We start from the raw sequence: 24,546 nt of genomic DNA, 5'->3' as shown, positions 1-24,546 counted from the left end.
CAGGGCCGGAATTTCGAGTCCTGAGTCATGGCGGAGTTGTGCAGCCAGCTTGGAATCTACAAGACCAGGACCACTCCACCCACAAAGCGATGGGTTGGTGGAGCGGTTTAACCGGACCTTGGCAACCCAGTTGGCCATCACGACCGCCACGCACCAGCTCGACTGGGACTTGCTAGCTGCCCCTGGTCCTATTGGCATGTCTCCTCAGCTGTGCAGGAGTCCACCAGCTGCACCCCGGCCCTCCTGATGCTGGGACGGGTCATCACCGCCTAGGGCCCCACACAGACTAAGGCCGGTCCTGCTGACAAGAGCTCTTTATCACTGAAGTGCTGTCAGAAATTGCTACATGCATATTAATGAGCAGTCAAGACTGGGGCGTGGTTTGGTTTGGTAGCGGGTAAATTAGGCCTATTATTATTATTATTATTATTATTATTATTATTATTATTATTATTATTATTATTATTATTGCAATCACTACTACAAATAGTACTAATGCCTCGGAGGTGTTCCGCATTTAATAGTAATAATAAATAGAAATAGTAATATATCCCTTTTCAGTTTTCCGCGGGTCGATCTTTTGTAAGTTGTGCAACTCTTGAATTCAACGTTTTATTCATATACACAGTATCTTGCCACACATTATCTGAAAGTTGTTAATAAGCGAAAAATCATAGTATAGGAGTGGTATAAACATAAATTATTTCGGACAAAATAGAGCAATACATAAAATGAAAATTAACAAGGATACTGAAGTTGCAAGTATACTGCATAAATAAGGCCCCATAATAATAATAATAATAATAATAATAATAATAATAATAATAATAATAATAATAAAGCCAAACAACTCAAAATATAGCAGAAATTATATCTCAATAAATATTCATATATTCTGATATCTGTGTTTATTCAAATATTCATGCTCCCTTCAGTCGCCGTATTTGTTCCATCGAGATCCCGCCTCTCTCGTCTCAGTTTCAGGAAGTTGTGAAACTCAAGCCATTACGGCTCTAACAGAGTGTCAGCAATGTGTCGTAAGTATAGAAAAGGGGGAGCCAACATGGCAAACGCCAGGGTTCAGTTTCATAAACAGCTCTCCTCTATAAATCTCGTTACTACGCAGACGCCTGAGCCCTGCCTTCTTTCTCGTGCTGTGTGTGTGTGTTTGGAAGCATGGCGTCTTTGGGAAAAAAACGAGCTTTGGGAACGGGAGAGAAGCCGGAGGAAGACCACGAGGAAAGCTCGGATGAGGGGATAGAAGGGGTAGGTGACTCCGGAGACGACGACAGTGAGGATTCTGATGAAGAAATAAACGAGGTATTTACCGAGTGATACAGTCGGTCGGGCCTTCTGAAACTATTCACACGCTGCGTATGTCTCTGTTTACTTTTCTGGAAGTACATTTTCCGTGTTTTTTTTTTTTTTTATAATCTGGGGTTTAATTACAGGATAAGAAATGTATCACCTAGAATGCTGCAGTTTATTTACCGTAGTTTTTAATTGTATTATTAAAACCATTGTCACTTAAAACAAAGGGTAAAGATAGCAATCAATACCCGGATAACAGAACAAACTGTCGGTGTTTACAGGATTATCCTCACCCTAACCTAATTCTCATCCCAGTATTCTGTCCAGAGGTGAACATTATCCCAGGCCAATTCTCACCCAGTGTTCTGTCCAACACAGCATGAGAATTGACCTAATTTAAACGGGGTGAGGATTTGCCGGGGTGAGAATTATCATGTAACACCTGTGCAGTCTACGGTAATGTTTACGAGTGCACGTTAGGTTTACTTTATATAAAGTTACATGATTCAGCGTCTGTGGATTGGTAATGGTGTGTTGGAATGTTTTGCAGGAGATAACTGTCGACTTTGAAGCACATACAATTTCTGACAACGATTCTAACGGCATCAAAAAGCTTTTGAAACAGGTGAGTCAAAACTAAACATCGAAGATTTTTAAAACTACAGTACTATGAAAAACAAAACTCACACTACATTATTGCTGTACTACAAGAAACATACCTGTCCACTTTAATAAAAATATGGTCGGGTGAATCTTAATTCCAAAAATACAAAGTTTGCTGATTTCTTTCATAGATTCATACAGACATTTTATATGACATAAATACCTGTTGACTTTGATAATGTTGCATGAGGTGTACAGTGTGGGCTTATTTTAAACCTTTTAATGTGTTTTTTTACAGCTGTTTTTGAAAGCCAATATAAACCTGTCTCAACTGACTGATCTGATAATCCAGCAGAACCACATTGGAAGCGTTATCAGGGTAAGAAATGTTGAGGTCATGTTTTTTATCCACAATCAACAAGCATATGCAATAAGCACAACTCAAATTGGACATTTAAAAACGTATTTTTTAACATTGATTTGATCTAAAAAAAAAAATAAAAAAAAATAACAACCCTGGCCAGGGTTAATGTCTTAGTTTGAACCCTCTGCAGTATCACATGTATTGTTAATTAACATGTTTCTGCTTTAAATTAATAGTACACTTGTGTATTGTGTAAATGTTGTTGCTTGTGTCAGAGTATTGTCTTGTTTTGCAGAACGTGATCTATACAATTCATTACTATGCCTTCAAGGTATTTTGCAAACCTTGTATTTCTTTTTTCTTCCAGCAAGCTGATGTTCCAGAGGACAGTGATAATGATGATGATATAGATGAAGTCTTTGGATTCATCAGTCTTTTAAATCTGACTGAAAGAAAGGTAACTAGATGAACAGAGTATTACATATGAAGCTGTCCTTTGGAGTGGAGAAGTCCCTTTACAATCGCCTTGTGAAGAGCAATATGCAAATTAAAAACAATGACACCTGTTTCTTTAAATGTAGGAAAGGTTTTGAAAGCTAATTTTATTGTATATTGCAGTTACTGTAATAAACATTATTAGCTCTTGAAATCTGTCAGCATGACAATCATTTTATTACCCTGATTAAAGGCAGATATCTAACTGTCACTGTTTTGCATGCAATTTCAAGGGCTCGGAGTGTGTTGAGCAGATTAAGGAGCTTGTGCTTGAACACTGTGAGAAGTGCTGTCCTCAGAGTGTCGCTGAGCAGCTGGATAAAATCCTGAACGACACCACCAAGCCTGTGGGCCTCCTGTTGAGCGAGAGATTCATCAATGTGCCACCGCAAATTGCTCTGCCCTTGCACAAACAGCTACAGTAAGTACTGCTTCCTGTACATCGTTTTATGACTGCTTTCTATATTCTTACTGGGGACCGTTGCAAAAAATGTAAATTTCCCTTAATTGTGCAGCTGCAGTATTTTGCCATGAGATGGCACCAAATCACTTAACATAAGATGAAAATCCTTTAAAGCAGGGGTTTCAAACAAGGACATGGCAATTGTATGCAGTCTTCCAAAGGCTGTGGCTTAAATTTGGGTTGGGATTTCAAGTTTTGAAGGTTGCACAAAGTTACTTTTTGTCATGCAATCTGTTATTTAATGTAAATTGGTCAACCATCAACCTTTTGGAAAGAGAATAGTAAATGTTGACTGGGTGAATTGCATGTTTTTATTTTACCACCCTATTGTTTCTCGACCCGACAAAATACGTAAAGATGTCCTGTTTGCGCGGCTTGTGAAGCAAATCTCAAATCAGTGTGGCCCTTGATTTAAATTTAGCGCCCCTTTTAAGGAGTGTAGTTGTCAATACAGTATTCTGAATGCATTTCTTTCTTGCCAGCAGCACATAGGCAGTCAAGCATTAAGTAGTGTTCTCGGTAACACAGATATTCAAGGTTGCGGATGCAGTCAGTGCATTTTGTTGTCTCTTATTGTCTGGAAGTTGTTTAAGATCATCTGGACTGCCAGGATAAAGCAGGAGATATTGAACTTGGGTTGAATTTGAGCTATTTAAAAAAAAAAAAAGTTTTTATTTTTATTTTTTTAAATTAACTCTTAAACTAAATCGCTACCAATAGGGACCAGTGTGGCATAATATTGTAAGAAAAGGCATTTTGTTTGTTTTAGGGAAGAAATAGCAGAAGCTCAGCGAACCAATAAACCCACTGGGAAGTGCCATTTTTACATCATGATAAGCAAAACTTTCAAAGAGGCAGGAAAAAATAACAGCACACTAAGAGGAGGCGCACCAAAGAAAGATGAATTGATGTTTACGAATGCTGAGGAGGAATTCTTTCACGAGGTAACTTTCTTTACTATATGGATTACACTAGTGAACTGCATGTGTCATTATATACACACTGCAGTTGTAAAAAGGTAACATGACTTAAAGCTAACAAATCAATTGTATTACTTTGCAATGCAAGATTGTTTGTCTTCTATCTTTGATTATGATTAACAAACACTATTACTGTAAGTAAACAATAGATGTTACTCTCTTATTCCCTGCAGCATGCAGTTATAAAGTTCAACTACTCTGTCCAAGAGGAAAGCGACTCTTGCCTTGCTGGCCGTTGGTCTTTTGATGATGTTCCAATGAAACCTTTCCGTACTGTAATGTTAATCCCAGCCAAGAGTATCGGTCCAATCATGGAAAAACTACAAGAGTACCTGTCAATATGAACGTTACCTGGAGGAACTGTATAACCTTTGGAACACAATGGTTTCTTACCTGTACATTAATCATTTTGTTTATTTGTATAAATACTGGTATATTAAAAACACACCTAAGTCTATACATTAAGTGCACTTTTTTTTTCTATTGGACTCCCAAGTCGCTCCAATAAATGCAAACGAGTTAAGATTAAAATGGACCTTGGTGTGTATTTAATCCATATTTACTTACCGTTGTCTGCGTGTAATTGTATTTTTATGCCAAGACAAAACTTCAGATTTTAAAATAATTTAATCTTCCACAACTGTACATAATGTATTACATTGTTACAAAACAATTTACATACAGAACATTAAGTAAACCCTGTTTTGAAAATTCTCCTGTACGACATCCTTGCCATTCTGAAGTAAAAATAAAACAAGTTTCAAAAGATCTTTTTTTTGCGGATTGTTCGTCAAGTACCTCTATCATCACAAAAGCACTGTACATTCTTAGAACAAACAGTCCCGTACCATTTTATTTATTTATTTTTCCCCCCAGTTACCAGACTTCACTGAATAACACATCTTTCGGAAGCCTGGAGTGTTTGACATTCCTCGGCGGTTTCATTAGTGAGTGCTTGAATGCTCTGTCGCGTCTCTTTTTTGCACTGCGCTGAAGAAATGTGATCAATGATAAGCTGCAGCATCTCTTTACTTTCACTGTGGGGCAGGTTATAGAAGAAGTACTGTGGAGCCATCTGGATAAACCTGGAAAAGAGAAAGATTATTATGGTTTACATTATTTTGGCTGCTCAAAGCTTGAAAAGGAGGTTGAGGCTCAACCCTTTTTACTCTGCCAGCAAAACAAACAAAAAATAAATCCCTTAACAGCTGCAATATTAAACTTTACCCTAGAATATATGTTGGCAGCATGTCACTTGTATATTTGTCAGCTGCTTTTTAGAGTGATAGATTTGAACGATAAGGGGAAGCAACATGGGGAAGTACCAGCTACTTATTAACCATCTTACGTATTACACTGTAACTATATAGATACCGCTTTTAACACATGGTGATGAGGTCTTGTGCAGATAATTTCCTTCAGATACAATCATTTTGAGTTTCACTTAGTGTTTGCTCCTTTATGTAGTATGGAAATACTTAATTGTTTAAAGGTTAAAAGATCATTTCAACCTGTAAAACCTCAGATAAAAAAAGTCCCCCCGCTGCCAGTTTTAGCAATGGTTGAAAACAAGAACTATTCACTTACATCTCGGGTGATATTTCTGTGGCTGTTCGAACACAGTTGTTTTCCGAGGGTGTGTATTCATGGAACAGAACCCACTCTGGGAGTCCCAGTTTCTCTGCCTTGGAGCCATATCCTGAGAAAGGATGCAGCTGGGCTACATGCTTGTTTGTTAACATGAAGTAGTTCCCAGAACCGTCTACATCTCTAGCAATCTGAGGAGCAAAGAGAAAAGGTACATCTGCAAATCAGAGTGTTATTTATATATATATATATATATATATATATATATATATATATGTATGCATGTGTGTGTTGCAGTAGTACCCCCTTTTCCAAAAGCAATAACAACTTTGTTAATTATAGCAGGGAAAATATATATAATATAGTATTTCCTGGTAGCTGATTTACAAAACAACCAATTAAAAATGCTCCTCCTATACACGACACATGTGAGAAAACAAGTTTGCAGGCATCAGATTTTAGGTCATGAACACATGACTGGCTGAGCTTTTGTGAAAAATTAACAGAAATGTTTGCGCATTTCCCTACAAAATGATCTGCCTTGACTTGCCATTGTGTTTCTGCAGAAAGTCTCTTTATTTGTATCTACCTGCATGAAGTACCCAGACAGCAGCGCTCTCTTTATATTCAAAGTATTGCTTTTTGTTCCAAAGGAAGGCTTAGAGATGGGAAGTTCAATACGTTTAATGATGTCTCTCAGCTCAGATCTGATGGCATCAGCTGTTTGGAGAGCAGTATGGCTGAGAAAATAATCTTGGCACCATTTCTCAAGGTTGAAGTCTTTAAAAAAAAAAAAAAAAAAAAAAAGTGTAAATTACACACATACCATTGGTGCAAAAAAAGCTAAATGTTTTTATATAAAGGATATCATATAATTTACAACTGGATGCAGTAGTTAACCAGTATTGCCTTGATTTCATTTGATGGAGATTTGTATTCTGGGAATACCAGTGGTCTGAATGCTTGAAGAATGGGCGCTAAGGAAAATCTACTCACATCGGCTTTGGTTATAGGCATTGTAGACATTGATGAGCGTAAAGTGATCCCCTTCAGAGTGCTGGAACTTCATGTGGCAGGTGACGGCCAGCTGTTCTGAGCCGGGAGGGGGCTCCAGGAAGCAGTTTGGAGCTGATACAAAGCGAACAGGGACAGGGTTAGCAAATGCAACTACACTAATAGGAAATGTTATGTACAGAACACCCTTTCTTCAACGCTGACACAAGCGCTTCAATCTACAAAACAGATTGCAGACTCCGAAGTCAATTAATGTGCAATATGTCACTGGAGAGAGGGCACCAAGGGTTGTGATTCTTAAAATTAGATTCAATTAATAATAATTTAATTTAAATTCAAATGTAATCCTGCAATACTCTTGCTGCCCCCAGTTAGTTATCAGGGTGTTAGTTTAATACCTGTCAGCATTGCTGCTATGGTAAGCATCTCGTTCACACAATCAAATTCACAGGAGGCCAGCAGAGTCTTTGCCATCTGGGGATCAAGTGGGAATTCCGACATGATGATTCCAATTTCAGATAGGTTTCCGTCGTCATCCAGGGCAGCCAGATAATCCAGCTCTTCCAGAGACTGCATTAGACCTTCCGGATCTGGCAGAACGATAACACACATTGTTTATATATCAGTTAAAAATATTTTACAACACTTTTGGTACCTGAGAGAAATTTTAAAAGTGGTATCAAGAATCTCTGTTTGCATTAGAAAACACAACACAAGATTACTTTTCTCATCCCAATTTTTTTTTTTTGTGACTTAAAAAGACGGATCCGCTCAACTAGAGCAACGTTTCCTACTGAGACCATGATGCAGCTGTTTCTAAATTTACTGCAGAATTTCATGTCTGTTCACTGAATAAATCACCAAGTTGAATGTTTTAGGAGTATCATAAAGAAACCACAGACAAGCCGAACAAAAGCAAGTGCCAGAAAGAAAAATAGTTTTGGGGCTAACTCTTTTAGTGTTTCTGAATCTTTCATACAGAGCCAGAGTTTCCAGTTCTGTCATAAATATAAAAGCAGAAAGGATTCCTGACCTGTATTATGAATACTGACTAGAGCACTTAAAAAGAAGGATATTCAAGTCCAAGGTCTAGTACGAGCTATACAATGGAAGCCAATGCATTGCAAACCATAAAGCTCGGACCTGAACATTACTTTACAGCTTCCCTGACTGTATAATACAGTTTGTTATTAAATTTAGCAAAACAGTAAAACTGCATTTATTTTTTAACCTATACTTTTCTTTCAGGTTATAGATTTATCTTTGTCTCCATATATGTCCCTGCTTTAAACTGAAGGGTTCCTCTTGCTGAGGGCTAAACCTGTGCTCATCCTGTTCATTGTGCTGATGGGCCTGACGAAGCACAGTTATAATCGCTAACAAGTGTCCCCTTTATGTGGTCTTCTGCATCATTGCAAACATGCAGCGTTTGGAAAGTTCCCAGAGTTAGCTTTTCCCACGCAGAAGCGAGCCCCTGTGTTCTAACAATGGGGACTGACCAGGCGCTGTCAGAGCTACTAATATACGGCTGAGGGACTTGGTATAACAGCCGGGAGACCAACAGGCCTGGCCCATCCGTAATTACAACAGATGAAAAAGACTGGTGAACCGTCTACAGGTCTGCTGATTAACATGAAATGCAATGTGCCAAAGCCCCTGAAGAAACGTGCATCCCAGATAGTAAGTCAGCCAGTTTAATCAAGGCATGACATGGTTTAACCTTGGTGATTTTTTTTTTTTTTTCCCCCGGTTAAGAATGTTTCCTTGTTTAGTTGAATCCCATGCTAGAAAACATGGTCTAACTGTTAGTCTAACAGCTTGCGTCTACTTAAGAGACACATTCTTATATTCAAAGACACAGTCATCAGTGAGCTTTCTGTGTGCAAAATGCATTGCCTTTCTACAGAAAATGTGCTATTCCGAATGACCATCTAGGAATTGATGGTTAGGCTCAAGGTAAATGACATCAATTGTAAAACATGTACAAAACTAAATACATTTTTGTCCAGGGAATTACACTTTCAACAAGTTACCTTTTTTAATCCCAGTGTGCTTTTTAGAGTTATTGCTGAAGTATCTGCATATTTTATAATAAAGCCATACAAATTCACTTGATGCTGATGTACCTGGTCTGTCCAAGAACTCGCAATGGCCAAGACCAGCAATGTCCATCCTTTTTAGAAACAGCACCATGGTTGTGAAGTTTGATTCCAGAATCTCAGGAGGGGTCTGATCAGGCAACTGCATCTCTTCAGGGTACAGGCAGAAACACTTCCCTAAATAAGAAAACAAGTAGATAATACTTTGCAGTGTTTTGGTTCTATACTTGAGTATTTACATTAATTGTGTGACTTGCACTGTACGTACTGTTTTTGTTTTCTTGTTTGGTGTTGGTTTGTTTCCATGACAACTTGTAACCCTTACAATTCTGCACTGCTCTGACAATCTGTATACAGTTTCATATGGTAAATATGGCAGGCACAGGTACAGGTTTTTTTTAATCAAATCACTCCCCGAAAATAGATGTTTTTCTATAGTTTATAAAAGTATGTGCTTATGGGTTTCAGTAGATTTGTAATAGTCATATTTCTTTGAAAGAAACACTGTCTAACTGCAGTTTAGTTTTCCGTTATTAATAACCAGGATTTTGACCAAATGTATTTTTTAGTTGAAAACATGGTATAATAAAACAAACTATACCAGAAGCCTATATGTTAAGATAATTAAACTGTAAAAAAAGCCTGTAATAAGATTAAACTGGCGAGTGCACCTCACAATACACAGCCAGGCACACCTTTTTACACATCAAGTGAAAGAACTTTGATTTATCGGCTCCTCCCTGCTTTCTGTCAGTGTACAGCTCTATGAGCACAATTTTGAACGTGCAACACGTGAAGTGATCAGGTACCAAGAAGAAGCAGCGACTTTTCATCTACATCAATTCAAATTGTTTTGTGGAAGTGTATTTTCTAACATATGGATCTGTTCTGGATCATCTACAGGTTTCCCCTTGGCCTCAAGTTCAGCCACAGTCTACATAACGACATTAATCTCCAGGAACTGCTTACTCTTGTGCAAGCAGATCCTGGCAAACTCTAATCCTCCACTAATACGACAATCCCATAGCTGTTTCTCCTCCTTCAGGTGGTGCCTAGTCTACATTCTTGTGCTAAAACAATTCTCCGGGCTAAAGAAATGGTAAACCTAATAACAGCACTGGAACCAAGAAACTGTGGTGTCTATGGGCCTTGGGCATGTGTTGCATATGGAAATGCATTTCAATAGATGGTAATGGGATACAAAGGTACAATGCAACGAGTTCACCACAATACCCCTGGTGTCTTAGCCATTACAAACCAGCACTGTAGAGAACCTGTACTGGGATATTTAAAGCTTTAAAATCTCTAAAGTGAAGTGAATCGGCAGCATGATTTGAAACTAGTAGTTGAAACTCATACCTGTTGTACCCACAAGCTGCTGACGTATCTCAGCCTGGCTTTTACTGATTGGTCGCACCACTAGGGAGTTGGCTCTGATCCTGGGATTGTAAACCTAATAAAGGGAAATAAACAAGAACCGTCAGGAACCAATAACATTACAAGCAGCACAGAACAGAGTGTGAAGCAACTGGAGGTATTGTAAGGAAATCTAGTTGAGGTTTTAACACCCAATATTGGACATGCATCGTGGTCCAATAATCCGCATAAATACACTATTTTAAATTTACTGTGAATCCGTTACACCCAGAGTACTGGTATTGGACCCAATCCTACAGATGAAAGTGATCACTAGAAATGTAAATTCTTTACTTGGGAGTATTCTCTTTGAACCTCTTTCATGCAGCTCTCTGGCTAGAGTGCTTCTAAATGAGGACTCAAATAAAACAAAAAATACTGTATAATTGATTTTATTCCAAGCAGGCCTTTGTTTCTGTGTTTTAGATGGCACAAGCTCCTGGAAAAGTACATGGTTTAAATCATTAAAACCTCCCAAGAGTTTGGTTAAACAGATCAGGGTACAGGTCATGCATATCCTATGTATGACAATTACTTAAATTCAATCCATACACATTATACAGTTTGGTGGGGAATCTGGGCTCACTGCAATAACTCAATTTCACTCACATTTCTCTTCTCAACGCCGACGTCAATAATGAAGTTCACATTGTCGATTGCCCACAGCAGGTCCTCCCCCTTGCTGGTAGTCAGAAAGACTCTTCTAACGCACGGTTTGCTGCTTCTCTCCTGCTCCTCGCTGTGTCTGGACACAAAACCACCTTTCCCTGGGATCAAGGAAACCGGGACTAGTATTCCTAGATCTGGGCTCAGATTAACAGCCTCCTGCCTGATGATATCATGAGCACTGTCAATCTCCTAAAAATAAAACACGTGAATTTATAATCATGTGATAAACGAAACAGCCATCAGCAAATCAAGATGTCGCCAACTTTTAGTGAGGACACAGTCTGCTTTGGGGAGAAAAACAAAACACAAAAACAGGCCAAGAGCCACATAACATTACAGTGAATAGACCTTAATCTTTAATACAATATACAATGTCACCCTGGGAAGCCTTAGCTAAACAGTATCCGCTTTAGTTGTATCCAGCCAGTGAGACTGGCTTTAAACATCCTGAAACTGCAGTTTTACAAGTATTTTTTGTGGGGGGGTTTACTTTGTTTAGCTTTGAGTGTTATATGCTATAGAACCATCATATTATTAATGATGGCTTGTTTACAAAAAGGGTGACTATGGCTAAGCTGAAGATGTGTTGTTCATATTGTATGTCATTTATGCTGGGGATTATGCTAATAAAGTACAGTTACTCTAGGGTTCCCCCATACAAATGCTACAGCACCAAATAGTTGATAAGCCTTTAACCTGTATTCTTCTGCTGGTCCAAATTCAAGTGGGTTTCAGTAACTTTAAATAACCATTTTATTGAAATGAAATGATGGGACATTCCTAGGATGTTCACTTATCCATCCTTAAAAAAAAAGACACTTTCAATTGGATTTTAAATGTTGTTTTTACCAAGCTGGGAAAGCAATACTGCTAAATATTTTTTATGTCTTTGGTTTTAAGGTAAAACTTTATATAAGAAAATAATTAAAGTTTGAATATTCATTACCTGGCTAGAAGCCAAAAATACAACTATGTCCCCGTCCTCCTTTGTGTGATGCATTTCAAACACCAGTCTCACTGCAGCATAAAAATGGTCCTTGTGGTTGCTATTGCTGTAAACCACCTCTGTTTGGCACTTATTGTCCACCCTTATAAGAGGAGCATTTCCATAATAAGCCTGTAGTTTGCTGCACATGTGGGGAGCAGTGATTACAACAACTCTGAGCTCAGGCCTCTGGAGCACAATGTCTTTCAGCAGCCCCAGTAGCACATCAGTGGAGACTGTCCTTTCGTGAGCATGGTTAATGACAATGACACCATAGTGCTCCAACAGAGGGTCTGACATCATTTCTCGGAGCAGCAGATCATCAGTGCAGTACCTGTGGAATATAAAAGAACTCAGACTTAATGGTGGATATTCATAATCGTGACTACAAAGGCAGAGCATTGTAGGTCAATAAATGTTTCAAAATTAAATAAACATATTAGTCATAAAAAGTTGAACTAAGCTACAAGAAAGGAGGGTGGGGCAATTAAAGGTACAGAAATGACTTTTCAAACCTTAATAACTTCACCTTAAGGCGAAGTCTAAGATAACAACAATAATAACAGTGACAATAATAATTGTATTATTTGTCAAGTCCAGAACCCATCAGTCATTAGCATAAATGACTGTCTTTGCCCAATACCAGTGTATTATTATTATGATCATCATCGTCATTATTTTCTTTATGGGTTTTGCCTGTGTATTTTCTTTGTTCACACTCCTTCCCCCATCTACTCATTCTATTCTATTGTAAAGTCCCCATGCTCCCAATATCATTGCCTTTTTTTGTCAACCCCCCTGAAGCCAATATAAATGTTAAAGCGCAGCATATGGGCTGAATGCCCAAGCTGAACACACTGCAGCTGCAGCCCTCCCAACCATTGTTCCCCATTCTTCCCCCGTGACACCTCCTGCAAAAGGGGTCAGAGGCAGGATTAGATGCAAATTGGACAGACCTCAGGACGGTGTCGCTGGTGCAGCAGCTTTCCAGTGGGACGACGTAGCCCACTTCGTGTCCAATGTTGACGTCCATCTCGTCTGCCACGCGGAGTGTGAGGCCCACTGCCTTCTGCTTGTGCACCTGGGTGCACACCACCATGCCATGCTGGTACTGAACAGACAGGCAGTATTCCGCACACCACTGAGGGATCTGAGAAAAAAAAGGGTTAAAAATAGCTGAGCTGAAGAGGCAGCTGCAGTGGGCTGTCATCAACAGCCTGCAAACTGAAAAGTCTGTTGCGTAACAAACAGAAATTCAGGATTTCTGTTTGAGCAACCACGAAAGCCAGCAGCTTGTGGATGCACTGCAGGATAAGGGGACAGGCTCACAGCAGTTAGTCATAATCAGGCTTTCTTGTTAAGGAGGATGGTTTGCTTTCATTGATCTAAAGGGGATATGGAAAACCATGTTAGTTCCCATAAATTCAGAACTGCAAGTCTAAAATCTGATAGGTAAATACATGGCTAATGAGTGGTCCACTCTCTCCGACTCCCTGAAACTGAAGTTTTATGGTATCCTGCTACTGTAGGTAGACAACACTTGACAGCAATAATGCAATGCTTTCCTATTGTTGTCCCAAATAAATTAAAAAAAACAGAGATGATCAGCATTGTTCAGATCAGATTGCGCATTTGTCTCCTCTCGACTACTGCAACTCTCTCTATGGTGGTCTCCCGGCACGCACCATAAACTGACTGCAGATAGTTCAGAATGTCGCTGCCAGGATCCTTACCAGATGTAAAAAACGTGAACACATCACCCCTCGTCTTTCCCAGCTGCACTGGCTACCTTTAAAGTTCAGAATTACTTTCAAACTTTCCTGCTCACCTACAATGCCCTTCATCACACAGGTCCCGAGTACCTCCTCAACCTGCTGACCCGCTATGTCCCTACCCGCAAGCTGAGGTCCTCTGACTCTGGCCTGTTTGTTATCCCCAAGCAAAAGTGCACCACGCTTGGAGAAAGCTCGTTTAGCTTCATGGCTCCGACTCTCTGGAACTCTCTCCCAGCTTCGGTGTGTGATGCTCCCACCGTCGCTCGCTTTAAATCAACTCTCAAGACCCACTTGTTCTCTCTTGCTTTCCATGCTCTTTAAGCCTCATATCTCTATTAGCTGCTGTGTTGTTGCTACTTTTTCATGTATTATGCTACTATCATGTATTATGCAATTTTCATTGTATTTAATGTATTATGTTTTGTTTTTTTTCACTGTATTTAATGTATTTTTTTTTTTTTTACTGTATATGATGTATTATGCATTTCTCTGTATTTAAAGTATTATGGATTTTCTTGTTGTTACTGCATCTTGTTAAGCGCTTTGTGATGGTGGTCCACTATGAAAGGCGCTATATAAAATTAAGATTGATTGATTGGTTGTTATTTAAGTTTCCAGTCCCTAGACCTCCAAAAGGCTACAGTAATAAAGTTTCCTTGAGTCTGGTTGGCCAGAAATTACTGGCCTTGATGTTCTGGGCTTTCTGTCAAATTAGCATGAATGGCCAGGACATTAATTTCTTAATTTCTCATGTGGGAAAAAAAAAAAAAAAATTACTGGCCACTGTCTCTCCAAACTAAACTACACAGCCTTGACAGATAAATATACAGTACAACAAGCAATATTTGTTCACATGGTATAACTTATTTAAAAAGACACATAATAATCTACTGCTACAAAGTATAGCTTTTACAACAAATGCAGCCTGCAGGAAGCCTGTCTGAATTAATAAAAATGTTTTGAAAACTGTTACTCTTGAACTGCTGAAGTTAGGGTAATGAAATAATTAGCGATACCCTGCTATTTCTATTCATCGTCCATTAACACCCACGTGTAGGCCTAAATGTAGATCTTATCTTAAATATCTTCAGGCGACTATAACTAAACCCTAAAGTTTGCATGTAACAACATGATTATATTAGGCTACATTTAAAAGAGTATTAAACATATACTAGATAGATATAGAGAATATATTTAAATATTTAAATACCACTTTTTGGGCGCGAAAGTAATCTAATAGAATATTGTTTTATATGATACAATAAAGATAATATGCGTTGTTTTAAAAAAATAAAACACGCGTAAAAGTTATTGTTTTGCAAAACAAAATATACAAAAAGTTACATATATGAAGTTTAATGTTACATAACATTCCAACCTATTTATCAAACTACTATAGGCTACACTGCACGTTACCCCTTCATGTTGAATCTTGAGAAGAATGTGTATGCAGCCGACTCACCTGCGAGCTTTTGCCAGTTTTTGCTGCCCCGGAGACTATCACAAACTGACTCTTGGCCAAACTGTCCATGAATTGACACTTGACTTCCCAAACTGCAAGACTTTTCCTTTCCTTGAGTAACGTATAATATCGGGAGGAATAAGGTAACCCATCGAATTGGTTCAGTTCTAATTCTTCGCCGAAATTTAAATCCCCATCCTCTCCGTCTATTTCTGAATCAAATCCATCAGATAAATACGGTTCTTCCGATACAGCGGAGTTCTCGGCCATGTCTGTAGTTAATACGTAGGTGTGGTTATGCCAGGTAAGGAACAACGAGGAAGTTAAAATAAATACGCGGTTTAATTAATAGTATGTCCAGACGCAGACGTTTATAGGCGTATCGGAGTTTTGTGGCTTAGTATTGATTAAAGAAAGATGACACCACCTGCAAGAGAAACGCCTGAAGCAACACTGAAATCCACGAGCATACTTCAACTTCGACACTCCGGCTCCCAGAATTATTTTTTTTTTCAGGATGCATACATCGGACAACGTCTGTTATGCCAAACAAAACAAAACAAAATTCTGGATTGGATAAATACCACTTGCAAGACAACTCAAAAAATACACAACCACGGATCACATGTTTTTTTCTTCCTTTCTTCTGTTTGTCTTTAAGAAATCTGGGTTAATGTTTTGCCAGAAGCTACTTGTAAATCAGTCTCTGTACCGAACATGAGCAGGTCTGTGAAACTCTGCCCTTTGTCACACGTGCCTGGTCAATGATGAATGCAGCTCTAAAGAGGCGAGAGACTATTGTCACTGTGAATGTAGTCATGTGGTCACTTAATCCCACAACAAAAGAATTTGCAAAGAGATGCAAAAGAACGGCAGAAGGTTGGAGATCTAAGTGATGCTCAGTTACCATATGCATAAATGGTAAACACCCAAATGTTAAAAGTAATACATTTAGCTCGTTCTTTAAACAAAGGCTGTAGGTCATTTTGTCAAATTAGAAATGCTTTTTTTCTTTTCTTACCCTAACAAGACTAAGTCATAACCAGTGTCTAACCAGATTTGTTGTTGTTGCACAAACTAGTACTTTAGTTAAAGCAAAAGTAAATGAAATGGTGTATTTGCTAGTAACCTTTTTATATAGTTTTCCACCAGGAAAGACTGAATATGTTCTTTAAAGAGTGTCCTGCAGGACACGAGTTACAACTGACAGCACACAAACACAATAACTCAATAACACAATAACTCTGACACTGTCCAAAAAACAAAAACCCAGAATGTTTATAATTATCATATAAAATGGGAAAATGTATGAAAAACAGGTTAATAATAATTCAGTAGCAGGACTAATAAAAACTAAATTGTGAATGTTCTAAGTATCTTCTACATTCTATGGTTGTATTGTGTTAGAACTCTTTATCTAACACAATCCTAGATGAGACAAGGCGTATTTATCCAAAGGGTCTAGTTACCATCTTTGAAAACCTCTGAAGCAAATTCAAACATTCACAAGACCAGGGTTTATATATTATTCTTGTAGCAGTGAAAGAACAGTAAAAAGCCCTCTGGGAGTGGGAGGAGCATTCACAAAGAGAAAAGCTCTGTGCAAACTCTGTTCTATAAAATCAATTTTCTCTTAGAGTGTCCTATATAAATCCTTTGTGTGCAAAGATTGCTATTGTTGTTAACTATATTACCTGCCCTGCATTCACCCTCATTCCTCATTGGTTCTTGAATGACACATGGGCTGGACAAAAAAAAAAGAAATTAAAAAAAAATAGAAGCACATTTCCTTAACAACAGGACCACCTTGGACAACCGTGACAGCACTGATTTGATATGACCAGTCAGAAAAGTGTTTAAATTGAGGTTTATGTGACTGTTCTGCAATGATTACCTCCTCTAATTACTTAAGGGAAGAAGGGAGAGGAAATCTGCCTGTTCTCCAGAGCTTTTGAGACAGTTCCTAGCAAAACATCAGTCATGCATACAGAAGCACCTGTCAGCCGAGCACCTTCTACCAAGTCTCTATTAAATGTCTTCCAGATTTTTTTGCCAAATGTGGCTAAAGTGGAAATGCAAAAGAAAAATGAGAATATGTTACTTGATCACCTAATCATAGGAGGCTGTGTGGTCCAGTGGTTAAAGAAAGGGGCTTGTAAGCAGGAGGTCCCCAGTTCAAATCCCACCTCAGCCACTGACTCATTGTGTGACCCTGAGCAAGTCACTTAACCTCCTTGTGCTCTGTCTTTCGGGTGAGACGTAATTGTAAGTGACTCTGCAGCTGATGCATAGTTCACACACCCTAGTCTCTGTAAGTTGCCTTGAATAAAGGCGTCTGCTAAATAAACAAATATTAATAAGCTTCATCTGTGCAATTATGTTTCTGGTTACCTGTACTCACACCTGTTTTACCAGTCAGTAAACCCTGAATTGTGTGTGCTCTTGCCAATACAAGTACTTTACACCTGGAATAAGCAGCCACATTAAAGCTCAGTCCCTTTGGCACAGCCGTTCATTGAGGTTTCACTGTTTGTAAACAATCAAACAAACAGGCAAATTCACAAATCAATCAATACCAATTGCTTTCATTGAATCCATACCTCTGTTTTTAACTTTAACGAAAGGCAGTCCTTTTTTTAAAATCTCAATTTGTATCAAGCTATTCACTGAAGCCAACTCTGTCTTTACCTGCCTCAGACTGTTACTCCTGAGGTACTTCTACCTTTGGACTGTCCACACCACACCCCAGGTGAGACCTCATATCAGCCTAATCCATCCAACCTTCTTTATCTGGGCGACTGGGACAGTTGTTCTGATGGTCTATTGTTTTTTGGTGATAACCACCACCATTACTTAATCAGGTCCAGCCATTGACATGAAGCATGGCATTGTAGCCACTGACCTGTCTGCATTATGCCTGTCTAAGGGATCACACCTCTATTGGGATGTATGTACCTGTTGTACTGTGGTCACTGTGCCTTTATTTAGCAGACACCTTTATCCAAGGCAACTTACAGAGACTAGGGTGTGTGAACTATGCATCAGCTGCAGAGTCACTTACAACATCTCACCCGAAAGACAGGGCACAAGGAGGAAATTTAAGTGAAATTTAAATACATTTGTCCAATAATTTACTCACAAGTCTTTATAACTACATTAGATTGTTATTTATTTTTGCTTATTAAAGCTTTGCTGGAATTTAGCAGATGTTCCTCCCATACAAGATAAATTACCATATGCTACCTATTTAAAAAAGCAGGGACTAGATTCCAGAAATAGCCCGAGTGCTAGTTCCTGTAAAATAAAACGCGTTCTCCTCTGTGCTTTTATCCTTTTGTGTTGTAGAACCTCAGCGAGTACCCCATAAATAAATAAAGTGGAACTTCCATTCAGACTCGAGACATTGTGCTCAGCTGGGCGTTCCCATGGTAACTAATCAGCGTCTGGCACTACAGCAAACGTATCGTGGAAGTCAAACTAAGACGAAAGGATTGTCTGTTAAAGAAACAAGATTGTTTGTAACCACGTTTTTAGCCCCTCGTGATTAAGTGGAGCGCATTCATGTCTGATTTAGGTAAGTGCTGTCAAAATATTTTACGTTACCTGTGATGTAACACGAATCTTTTGAACGGCAAGCATCGAAATAATACAAATTTACAAATAATACACCTACAAACGCACATGCACTGAAAGAAAAATAAACAAACACCACGACAAGAAAAGCGAATCCCACGCGTTGCGCTGTTAATAAATAATCTGGTTTTAATTCTCAAATAATACAAAGAACACACAACTATGTGGGCTGCGATGGGAGTAATCAAGACGTATACAGACAATAACCTGCAAACAATACACAAAAAGAACACTGTAGATTTAAGTATGTGGGATGAAAAATATATATTCTGCAGTAAAACGGCCGCTTTCTTGTTTTCAACAAGCTAGTGAATCAGTAAAGAAAAATAAAAACACAAACACGAAAAGGAAAATGCTGTCTCTCAAAGTAATGCACACAGTACACAATTACTATGGATAATTACTATAGTAACGAAATAATTTCTAAATGCCGTTGACACGTATACAGCTATCGATATAGTAATGCTGGGTAGCCTTTAACACAACCACTCACCCACTTTATTTGTAAGATCTAAATAATGTGAGGTATTCCATAACAGAAAAATGGTTTGTGCTACTTTGATAACAATGCTGTGCTATGAAGGCGACTATTGTCTTGTGTTTAGCTTCTTACCTTCTGATCAAATGTGCGTGTATGTGTGGACTTGTAATTTTAAACTTTTTTGGTTTCATTTTCCTCAAGTAAACAAATACAAAATGTAATGTTTATTTTATCAGGGGAGGCCATTAAACAGAAGAAAAAAATAAAAAATAAAACTTGGCTAATTTCAACAGTTCCTATTATATCATACTACAAACAGAATACTTGCTAGAAAGATTTTTAGTCTGTTCCAGTATACCAGTTGCTAATCCCTAGTCTTTACTGACCTCTAGTGGTACTGAGATGGTAAAATCGTCACTGAATCACGGGATGCTTTCAGATCCAATTTAAGTTTTGAGATCGATTAGCTGCTATGAACTGGACGAGCATAGATGGACCGAATGGCCTCCTTTTGTTCGTCCATTTTCTTATGTTCTTATGTTTCGGTAAGAATAAAACAGACAAAAAAGATGACCTGGGAGCAAATTTATTCTGGATCAACAGCATTGCATAACTATAGTTTTATCTTTGCTTAATTCTTTAAAGGGGTGCCCCGAATCTTGAAAAAAGATCCTCCTGCTGTTGGTAAAGTAAGTCATCACAGTATTGAATTGTACTGGGATGAAATACACACACTGCAAAGAAAAGGACCTTCTGAACAGTGGCCGCACTTTTCAATCGAGGAAGAGGACCCCAAGACACACACTTATGGGACCATTTACATGTCAGTATGATAACGAGTCTATGGTTCCGTTTTTAATACAGTACAGTATTATTAAGGCTGGGAAATGAAACGTTGTGTGGTTCACTTTGTATTCTGTTCAATTCATTTAAAGGGCAGATGTATTTAAATAATCTATAGCATTTTTACAAACGTTGAATGACAATACACTATTGAGACTCATGTTTTTTTCTTTTTTACAGAGGATATAGTACAAAGCACACTGTTGAGGGTCTTGAACCCAGTACCCCTTATAGATTTAGACTGAAAATAACCAGCGCATCAGGAGATTATGTATATAGTCCTGTAGTATCTGTTTCAACTACAAGTGAGTACAGAAAGTTATTCATAAATGTATTTTAAAATGTGTCTACAACTGCTCAAGGCAGAAACAGGAAGTAACACTGAAATACACTTTACAGGGTTCAATCAAATCTAAATGTGTTAAAACCAGGAATACTAAAAGTTATAGTTATGTACAAAAGTGGCACATTCATTATATATATGTATGTATTAGTGCATGTATCCCATAGCCCAAAAGACCTTTGGTTAATATGTTGATCTTTCTCACTTTCATTTTTGCCTTTGAATCATGCTCATTAGGCAGCTAAAATACCTTGCTCTTAATGTCCCTTCCTGTTTGTGGAGGTTATTATTATTTATTTCTTAGCAGACGCCCTTATCCAGGGCGACTTACAATTGTTATAAGATATCACTTTATTTCACATTATACATTATTTCACATTATACACATTATACATATCACATTATTTTATTACATACAATTACCCATTTATACAGTTGGGTTTTTACTGGAGCAATCTAGGTAAAGTACCTTGCTCAAGGGTACAGCAGCAGTGTCCCCCACCTGGGATTGAACCCACTACCCTCCAGTCAAGAGTCCAGAGCCCTAACCACTACTCCACACTGCTGCCCATACCAAAACACAGTCTAAAATAGTTCTGAAACTACTGAAAACAGACACAACGTGCACAAGTCAGCCATGTTCTAGTGACACGACAAATCAGCAGCTGTTCAAGGAAGACATGGCATTGTTACTAAACAGGATACACTTTGTTTGTTTACACTAGGGGAGCCAATGAGCGGTAAGCACCTGCACTGTGCTGTGAACATAAACGATGAAGAAGGAACACGTCGAGTACTGCAAGCAGGGTGAGGAGAGGTTTTCCAGACTGTTCACTCTTCCAGCAACTCTGATACAAACCTGAGTTGTAAAGAACCTAGTCTGATTCTTTAGCGTTCTTCAAAATGAGATTAAGAACTTGCTTGTCAGACCTGGCCAGGCCATATTTGTGACCATTGAGATCTGATCAGCTCAATAAGAATGGTTATACTGTTTGGAAATGTGTATCCTGGGATGTTGGTTCAAGATTCTTCCATGACCACACCTGTGGATCAGGTAAGGACTGCACGTTGTGACTTCAAGGAATGGCAGACATCCAAGAAGACTAAAAATAAACACATTGAGTGTGTTTACAAGGTCTTCTATTATACGTTTGTTTCAGCTGTTTGGTTCTAGTTTTGTAAAATGAACAGGTGCTTTGAGAGTAAGCCCTTTGTGTGTTGTGGGAAGCAGGTTTCTCAGAGCATTGCGTAATGGGACACAACTGTGACAATTTATCTGTATAACTTTTTGAATTTGGCTGTGGTTGAACTTGATACAGCTAGCTCACTACCGGTATACAGTGTTTGTGCATATTGTTTGAAACCATTCAGGCGGCACAACCCTCTCCATCTATTGCCTTCTCCTATCAGTCTGCTGTCTCTTTTTAACCACACATAATCAGTTGTTCTTGGACATTTGCCATTCCTTCAAGAATTACAGTTTGGGGCAGATCCCCCTTTTAACTTAAACTGCTTTTTCTATCTGATGTTCTACGCAGTAATGCAGTTCAGCTTGAAATAACTTCACTCTGCCTTCCTTATTTTAAAGAAATGTCAAGGTTGATGTTCCTGATAAACTAAGCTTTACTCCTTTAATGGTGGCAGCTCAGAAAGGCTTTACCAGGTATTTTTTTAATTCTTAGTTTGTTTATATTTCTACAGAATTTTGCAATGTTTATATTTCTTATACTTCTAACTACAATTACTCTGTACAGTAAAAGGATATGATCTAGAAAGGAAGGAACCAATCATAAAATCGTAAACATTTCAATGAGAAGCCTTTATCTTCTCTCCATAGAATGCAAATATTGGAGTTCTCATTGAATTTACATTTAAAAGTCTTGAAACAAAACTTGTTACTTTTCAGAATGTAAATCTTATTGTTTTTTTAGGCTAGTGAATATTTTGGTAAATCATGGAGCAGACGTGAACCACAAGAATGGAAGTGGAAAGGACAGGTATGAACTTAAGTTACTATTGCATTAATTGATAATTTCTCATAAAATCCTCAATATATCTGTTTGAGATTAGTCTTCTGGTCACTTTAACAAAGGACTATATAAACAAAGGAGGTTTATCTATTTCAGTGTATTCATTTAATATTAATGGTTTCTAAAAAAAAAAAAATTAAAAAAAAATTGACATTCAGAAATCCTTTTTTATGTCTACATAACCTTGTCTTTCCTTGTGTTACAGCTTAATGTTGGCTTGTTTTGCTGGTCACCTGGATGTTGTTAAATATCTCCGAAAATTTGGAGCTTCTTGGGAAAGCCGTGATAAGGGCGGTTCAACAGCTATGCACTGGGCCGCCGATGGAGGTCACCTAAATGTTATCGATTATATGTTACGTGATGGCTGCAAGGTATGGAATTCATCAGTTCAATTGCCTATACATCTTCTAACAAATGGAATGACTTAAATGTAAATGGATTTATACAGCATTTATCTAAACAGTATTATGTTCTCAAAACTAGCCACTTTTGTTTATACATAACTGTTTCTAAATGCAATGTCTAATCATTTTTTTTAATAGTGATGCACATATCTGTTGATCTTATCAGGTTGATGTCAAGGATAACATTTCCCTGTGGACCCCGCTGATGAGGGTTTCTGCAGTAACTGGGAATGCAGATGTGGCCTCTCTTTTGGTTAAAGCTGGAGCAGATGTGAATATGCGGGATAAAGATGGAAAGACCCCCTTAATGGTATCTGCTAATATTTTGTCTGATACATTTAAAGAAACCCAACGTGTCTAAATATCTATGTCTATATTTATATCTGATCTTTGAAGTAAAGCAAATATGTAGGGTGGGTATAGGGTAAGCTTTGTCTGCAAAGGCTAAACATTTTTTTTTTTTCGGAGCTAGAGGCAACACATTTATAGAAATTTGTATAAATCTCAGTACTCTGACCAGTTACTATTGCGCTTTGTATAACAGTATGGTGTTGCCAATGCAAGCATATCAGATAAGTGGTTTCTTTTGACATGTACTTAACAGTATTAACTGTCCGCCAGTTGTCCTGGATTGTCTCAGTATGCACATTTAAATGTACTTGTATGACATCTCTTTTTACTCTTTAAAGCCTAACAGACAGTGCTGAAACTTAATTAGAGATTTTGCATAGAGCCTTTACATTAAAATACTCTTCCAGATGGTACTGGTGGTTTAAGGTGCACTAAAAGCAACATTTATATTTATTTCCAGGTCGCTGTGCTGAATAACCATGAGGAGTTAGTCCAGTTGTTGTCTGAGAAGGGAGCAGATCATCAAGTTAAAAACGAGGTACAATAACACCCCCATAATAATACTGTACACCTACCTATCCTTTTAATTCATGATGTGAAAAACACATTTTGTAACGCTAAATTGAACTTTTTGCCATGGTATCAGAAATATGAAGTATTACAGCAAGCCGAAACAAACTGTTTACCAGAGAATTAGGCTAGATGCTAAGAGCTGCATGTCGTTGCTGTTCGGCATTTTTATGTTCCCCTTATTTTCCAGTATGGAGCTGGTGTGTTGGATATGGCTAAAGCTTTTGGAAGACAGGTATACTTTAAAATTTTTTTAAAAAAATCTGTATATTTGATTAACCAAAAGAGGCATTTTGATGCCTTTTTAAATTTCTGTTTCCTTTTTTCTTAGAACATTGTCAACTTCCTAGAAAACAAAACCCTACATTAGAGTGAAGTCATAGGACACATACAAGGATGCTGATCTTTTTGTCTGAAGGCTACAGTATACAAGACATTTATTTAACTGTAAGAGGTTAAAACATTCAAGAAGACTGTGCACTTCTTGACGAAAACATTATTCATTTTGTGTCTGTGTTTTTGTGTACAATAAAAACGGTCCACATTGTATGATACTTTATGCTATGATATCAGCTTTTGAAATATACAAAAATATATTCTTATTAACACTTAAAGACCAGAGTACTACACAACAAACTGAGTGCTTTTCTTGCAATATTTATTGAATA

At 38.0% G+C, this 24,546-nt stretch overlaps 3 protein-coding genes across 4 annotated transcripts; 2 read left to right on the top strand and 1 right to left on the bottom strand.

Annotated features, from left to right (window-relative positions):
• Window positions 1–1,118: 1,118 nt before the first annotated feature.
• LOC117414771 (BRCA2 and CDKN1A-interacting protein-like) lies at window positions 1,119–4,984 on the top strand. Its single transcript, XM_034024569.3, has 7 exons — window positions 1,119–1,320; window positions 1,862–1,936; window positions 2,213–2,293; window positions 2,646–2,735; window positions 3,007–3,194; window positions 4,006–4,180; window positions 4,390–4,984. The coding sequence occupies exons 1-7, from the start codon at window positions 1,177–1,179 to the stop codon at window positions 4,558–4,560; spliced, it is 924 nt and encodes a 307-aa protein (XP_033880460.3). The 5' UTR covers window positions 1,119–1,176; the 3' UTR covers window positions 4,561–4,984.
• Window positions 4,825–15,984, bottom strand: LOC117414770 (putative pre-mRNA-splicing factor ATP-dependent RNA helicase DHX32). Its single transcript, XM_034024568.3, has 11 exons — window positions 15,224–15,984; window positions 12,943–13,136; window positions 11,948–12,320; window positions 10,942–11,190; window positions 10,276–10,369; window positions 8,944–9,093; window positions 7,216–7,407; window positions 6,800–6,931; window positions 6,393–6,583; window positions 5,804–5,994; window positions 4,825–5,301 (listed from the first exon to the last, which is right to left on the bottom strand). The coding sequence occupies exons 1-11, from the start codon at window positions 15,491–15,493 to the stop codon at window positions 5,103–5,105; spliced, it is 2,235 nt and encodes a 744-aa protein (XP_033880459.3). The 5' UTR covers window positions 15,494–15,984; the 3' UTR covers window positions 4,825–5,102.
• Window positions 15,985–18,641: 2,657 nt separating this feature from the next.
• On the top strand, window positions 18,642–24,498 carry fank1 (fibronectin type III and ankyrin repeat domains 1). Of its 2 annotated transcripts, XM_059026213.1 has the most exons (11): window positions 18,642–18,797; window positions 19,983–20,160; window positions 20,361–20,485; window positions 21,249–21,330; window positions 22,112–22,186; window positions 22,455–22,520; window positions 22,759–22,924; window positions 23,124–23,267; window positions 23,769–23,846; window positions 24,069–24,113; window positions 24,210–24,498. In XM_059026213.1, the coding sequence occupies exons 1-11, from the start codon at window positions 18,785–18,787 to the stop codon at window positions 24,246–24,248; spliced, it is 1,011 nt and encodes a 336-aa protein (XP_058882196.1). In that variant the 5' UTR covers window positions 18,642–18,784; the 3' UTR covers window positions 24,249–24,498. The 2 variants fall into 2 exon arrangements, with proteins under 2 accessions (XP_058882196.1, XP_058882197.1); XM_059026214.1 differs by lacking the exon at window positions 22,112–22,186.
• Window positions 24,499–24,546: the final 48 nt, after the last annotated feature.

This window comes from Acipenser ruthenus, chromosome 7 (genome assembly GCF_902713425.1).
Source record: "Acipenser ruthenus chromosome 7, fAciRut3.2 maternal haplotype, whole genome shotgun sequence".
NCBI classification, from domain to species: domain Eukaryota; kingdom Metazoa; phylum Chordata; class Actinopteri; order Acipenseriformes; family Acipenseridae; genus Acipenser; species Acipenser ruthenus.
This window is presented reverse-complemented; position numbering and strand designations above follow the sequence as displayed.